Below are 5724 nucleotides of genomic sequence, written 5' to 3'. Positions count from 1 at the left end.
CCCACTGAGATCCAAGGCACAATAATATCTCCGGGGCCTTCCCTGGCACATGGCACAAAACTGAAGGCTGTTTTGTACTCACTGAACAGAAATTCACTTAGGAGAAAAGTAGGATGCAGGCAGTGGTCAGGAAGTCTGTTGTTTTGTTTGAGGGCACCTTGGGGCTGAGCAGCCGCTGAGGGATTAGATCGTTTTGGGGTGTGGGGTGGATTGATTGAAAACGGCCCCCATAGACACAAAGGGAGTGGTATTACTGGGGCTGTGGAGGAAGGGTGTCTCTAGGGTGGGCTTTAAAGCCCAAGCAGGTCTCAGTGTCGCTCTCTCTCTTTTGCTGTTGTGTTCCATCTGGTTGTAGAACTCTCAGCTCCCTCTCCAGCACCATGTCTACCTGCACGCCACCATGTTTCCTGCAATGATGATAATGGACTAAGCCTCTGAATTGATCGCCAGCCCCAATTAAACGTTTTCCTTTAGAAGAGTTGTCATGGTCATGATGTCTCGTCATAGCAATAGAACACTCACTAAGACAGGGTTTCAAGACTAGATTCCAACAGCTATCATTGTTTTCGAGTGAAACTGGGACCAGTGATCATTCATAGCACACCAGATTCCTTGAGCTCAATCGTAGTGGTTAAGGCTGATTTTCAATTGGATAGAGTCTAGGCTCACCCAAGAGACAAACCTCAGAGCAGATCTGTGGGTCAGCTTTTGTAGAGGTGGGTGTCTTAGTGACTTTTCTGTCTTCATAATAAAGGATGACCAAGGTAGTTTATAAAGAAGGCATTTAACTGGGGGTTCACAATTCCAGAGGATTTGAGTCCATAACTCTGTTGGATAGTTTTATGTCAACTTGACACAAGCGAAAGTCATCTGAGAAGAGAAAACCTCAATTAAGAAATGCCTCCATAAGATTGGGTTGTAGGCACTTTCTTAATTAGTAATTGATGACCCCTAGTCCATTGTGGGTGGAGCTATCCCTGGGCTAGTAGTTCTGGGTTTTAAAAGAAAGCAGGTTGAGCAAGCCAGTAAGCGGCACTCCTCCAGGGCCTCTGCATAAGCTCCTGCATCCACATTCCTGCCCTGCTTAAGTTCCTGTCCTGACTTCCTTTGATGAAGAACAGTGATATGGAAGTATAAGCCAAGTATAAGCTCCTTGCTTGCAACTTGCTTTTTGGTCATGGTGTTTCATGACATTAGTAACAACCCTAACTAAGACAAAGACCACCACGGTGGGAAACATGGCAGCAGGCATCACGCAGGCATAGCACTGGAGCGGTAGATGTAAACAGAAAGCTCACATCTGATTCACAAGCCTGAGGCAGAGGAAGAGAGAGCTAACTAGGAGTGGCATGGCCAAAGCCCACCCCCAACGACAGATCTCCTTCAGCCAGGCCACACCTCCTAATCCTTCCCAAACACTTTCACTAACCGTGGACCAAGCATTCAAATATATGAGCCCACGGGGGCCATTCTCATTCAGAACACCATAGTAACTGTAGGTGGCACCATACCATAGGTTGAGGTCTGGGAGAAAAGGAAAAGGGAGAAAGCGAGTTGAGCATCACTGCTCATTGCTGTCCCCTTGCAGGCTTTGGATGCGATGCCACCAACTGCCTTATTCCGGCCACACCAGGCCTTTACTGCCTTAACAGACACTTCCTGTTCAGTCAAAGTAAACTTTTCTTTCTGTAAGCTGGTTTTGTCGGGGTCTCTTCTGGTGGAGCTGGGGTGTTGGTGAGCCATCAGCATTGATGGAGGGGAGCAGTGTCCCCAGGCTTGTGGAGACAGGGGCATCAGTTGCTCCCAGCTGTGCAGAAGAGGGAACCACAAGCAACAGCTACTTGGTGTCACTTCCTTCTCTGTTTACTCAGTAAGGAGAACTCCGGTCCACCGAGGAACTCCAGAAAAACACGAAGTGTGCACGTGCAATGCCAGACTCTGCAGCTCCTGAAGGCAAGGCACCAGGCAAGTCCCCCTGGATGTCCTTAAGATGTTCACTGCCTGAGAGAAATGCAAGCTCTAGCCACCCAGCTCTAAAACTACCGGTGGATGCCTGTGTTAGTGGTCAGGATAAGGCGTCTGGGGGCACACACGGGGAACAGAATGCTATGGGAGGGATGACAAAAAGCTTCCTGGAAGAGGTGACATTGGAAATGGGCCCAGTAGGATAGAGATTTTGCTGAAGCACCAGCAGAGATTCTGGCTTTAGGTCAGAGGCATTTAAAAAGCTCGGGGCTATGAGTTCCTGAAGATGTGCTTTGGAGAGTATTCTAAGTGTCTGGCTCCTTTCTTCGTCTCCACGCAGGTTCTTTCTTTCTCCTTTCTCTCCCGCCCCCACCCCACCCTACTTGCACCTAGGACATTTATCGTTCTTCGCTCCTTATTTCCCGCCCTCCCTTCTTTCCTTTCTTCCGCCCTCCCTCCCTCATTTTTGAGAGGGGGTCTCAGGTAGCTTTCGATGTGGTCAAAGACGATCTTGAACCCTCATCCTCCTGTTTCCCCCTTCCACACTGCCGTGGTTACTACCACTCCGGTTTCACTATGTGCAGGGGATGGAACACAGGGCTTCCTGCAATGCTAGGCAAGTCCTCAGGCAACCAAGCAGGTCCCTGGCCCTCCTTTTTTTTTTTTTTTTTTTTTTTTTTCGAGACAGGGTTTCTCTGTGGCTTTGGAGCCTGTCCTGGAACTACCTCTGTAGACCAGGCTGGTCTCGAACTCACAGAGATCCGCCTGCCTATGCCTCCCGAGTGCTGGGATTAAAGGCGAGCACCACCATCTCCCGGCTTCTGGCCCCTCCTTGTATGTAAATTTCTTAAAAGATTCTTTCTACACAGGTGGCCTTGTTTCCTAACGCAGTTTCTCAGAAAAGTTTGTTCCACCAATCAGCAAAATCAGAACTATCAAGATTCCGAGTAGAAATGCCAGTTCCTGGACCCCAATCCAGACTGACTGAACCCAAAACTTGGAATTTCATCTGCAAATTCAAGCCAGGAAGAGGCAGATTCAGAGACTGGGAGCCCTAGGGGTTGTTTCAAAAGTTCTGAGCCAAGAGGGGCAGCCCACGGGGTTCCTGTTTCAGGCTCCAAGCCCACAGTGGGGCACACAGCTCGGACAGCTCTGCAGCCAGCAGGACCAGGCGGTCGCGCTGACCTCTTGAGAGGTTTCCATAACGCTGACCTCTTGAGAGGTTCCCATAAGATTCTTTCCCCTCCCTCCCGAGGGAGGGAGGTCAGAGGCACGGATCAAAGATCACCCTCCGGGTTTTTTGTCTCACAGCAGACACACCCGGAGTCTTGGCTAAGCAGATCAGGTCTGGCTAGGAAACAGAACCAGGGCCGGTAAAACGCCTTGGCTGGCTAGTAACAGACTTCCCTGGTTGTGCACCTGAGTGAGGCAACCTTCTCTGGGGTCCTTAGGCAATCAAAATTCACCAGACCCAGCCACGCCCAACTCCCCGGGGCCCACAACAGTCAGTCATCTGACCATTCTGGTCTTGGTCAGGTGACAGGGGCGGAGCACATTTGACAGAAGACGGAAGACCAGGGAGTGCTACGCCAGCCTCCGAAGGTGGCAAAGAAAGTCAGGGGCTGTCCTGGTGACACGCGGGTCCCAGAGGTCCCCCATGCTGACGCGCATGCGCCTGGCACTCCTGCTGCTGCTCCTGCAGCTGCTACCGCTCCTGTCAAAATGCAGGACCACGAGTCCCCCGCGCTACGACCCCACGTGGGAGTCTCTGGACAGCCGCCCTCTGCCCTTCTGGTTCGACCAGGCCAAGTTTGGCATCTTCATCCACTGGGGAGTGTTCTCCGTGCCCAGCTTCGGTAGTGAATGGTTCTGGTAAGTGCATACCCCTGCCCAACACACACCCTGTTCTTTGTGTCCACCTAGGCAATGGCAGTCAGTAGCCAGTCCACCTGGCGTTGAGTGCTGCCTGCTTGTCACTGTTTTGGCTGTGGGTTCGTTTGCAATTCCAGATGTTGAATAGATAGTTTTTTGTCAGGGTATCTCGCCTGTATCGACATGGAATATATTTGCTTCCCCTGTGCCTGTGTGCATAGGGTAGTGCCAGTCTCAGAATTAAAAAAAAAAAAAAATGCTTCAAAGGGGCTGGAGAGATTGCTCAGAGGTTAAAGTCACATACTGCTCTTGTAGAGGACCAGAGTTTGGTGCTTAGCACCTGCACTGGGAGACTCACGACCGTGTAATTAAAAATAAGATACAATCTTTTAAAACAAATGCTTCATGGATCAGGTATGAAATTAAGATCTTTGCATGCTAAAGCAACAAAACCACAAAGCAAATAAAGGGGTAATAATAGAGGTGAATTACTTCACCTTATCTTCAAAGTCACATGATGGTAGATGGGCATAAACTTCTTAACTCTTTTAACCTGTTTCTCTCTTCATTAGAAATTCCCAGAAACGCTGGGGGTGGTGGCACACACCTTTAATCCCAGCACTCGGGAGGCATAGGATCTCTCTGAGTTCAAGGCCAGCCTGGTCTACAAAAGCTAGTTCCCGGGCAGCTAGGGCTATTAGAGAAAACCTGTCTCGAAAAACCAAAAAGAAAAAAAAGAATAAAGAAAAAAAAGTTCTCAGAATCGCCAGGTGGCTAACGACTTTAGTCCCTGTACTTGGGAGGCAGAAGTAGGCAGATCTCTGAGTTTGAGGCCAGTCTGGTCTGCAGAACTAATTCCAGGACAGTCAGGATTACACAGAGAAACCTTGCCCCATAAAACAAAAACAACAACAAAAGAAGGAAGTCCTAGAATCTGTCTGATCCACTAGCCAGCATGGGTCGCTGTGATGGATGCTCGTGAAGTTTGTGTATGCCTTTGGGCCAGGCACAGGACATGCTGCTGCAGTCTGTGAAGTCCTTTGAGTAATCTCAGCCACACAAAGCTGCTCTCCCACTTTGGGGAGGCAGTGCTGATTGTGGGTTTGCTCAGCCTATGGAACTGCTTTCCCCGTCTCCCCAAAATGTTTTCTGTTAATGAATATGGTAGATGCATGTTATGCTTTAGGCCTGCTGTCTTGCCTTGAAATCTTAGCTGATTATGTTCCAGTGAGCTAATGTATGAAGGGAAATATTATGTCATATGACTTAAGTGAAGAATTAGGAGAATCAGTGGCTGGATAACCAGAGGACAAGATGGGGAACACGAGGCGAGAGTATTGGTTTACATAAGCTGCCCTCAATGCAAAGTCACACTGGTAAAGAGATGACAGAGAACCTGACAATAATCTGTGTGTGTGTGGGGGGGGTGAGCCGCCATGGGGTGAGCCCAGGCAATTTCTTCAAGCATTTATGTGTGCTCTTTCTTTCCCTCTCACAGGTGGTATTGGCAAAAGGAAAAGAGACCCAAATTTGTGGATTTTATGAACAACAATTACCCCCCTGGTTTCAGATATGAAGATTTTGGAGTACAGTTCACAGCCAAGTATTTCAATGCCAACCACTGGGCAGATATTCTCCAGGCCTCTGGTGCCAAATATGTTGTCTTAACTTCCAAACATCACGAAGGTAAGCAGAGCACATACAACATCTGCTAACCGTGGTTTGGGAATGTAAGGGCATTTTTTTTTTGGGCGGAGACATTAAGATGTTGAGTGTCGCTTACAGTTTAAGGATCACCTATCCCACTTCAGTTGGAAAGCATGATGAATCCAGACAGCTAGTACCATAGAATGGAGGGAAGATGAGCACAGGTTTTTTTTTTTTTTT

General features: G+C 48.7%; 1 protein-coding gene across 1 annotated transcript in view; it reads left to right on the top strand.

Annotated features, from left to right (window-relative positions):
• The first annotated feature begins 3509 nt into the window (after nucleotides 1-3509).
• Fuca2 (alpha-L-fucosidase 2) overlaps nucleotides 3510-5724 on the top strand; it is a 22133-nt gene continuing 19918 nt past the window's right edge. Inside the window, exons 1-2 of the mRNA XM_005361025.3 lie at nucleotides 3510-3837; nucleotides 5336-5523. Of these exons, the coding sequence (XP_005361082.1) occupies nucleotides 3623-3837; nucleotides 5336-5523 (403 nt within the window). The 5' untranslated portion in view covers nucleotides 3510-3622. The remainder of the gene's footprint in view (nucleotides 3838-5335; nucleotides 5524-5724) is intronic.

Source organism: Microtus ochrogaster, linkage group LG4 (assembly GCF_000317375.1).
Source record: "Microtus ochrogaster isolate Prairie Vole_2 linkage group LG4, MicOch1.0, whole genome shotgun sequence".
NCBI lineage: Eukaryota > Metazoa > Chordata > Mammalia > Rodentia > Cricetidae > Microtus > Microtus ochrogaster.
The sequence above is the reverse complement of the archived record's forward strand: the minus strand, read 5'-3'. Positions and strand labels throughout refer to the sequence as shown.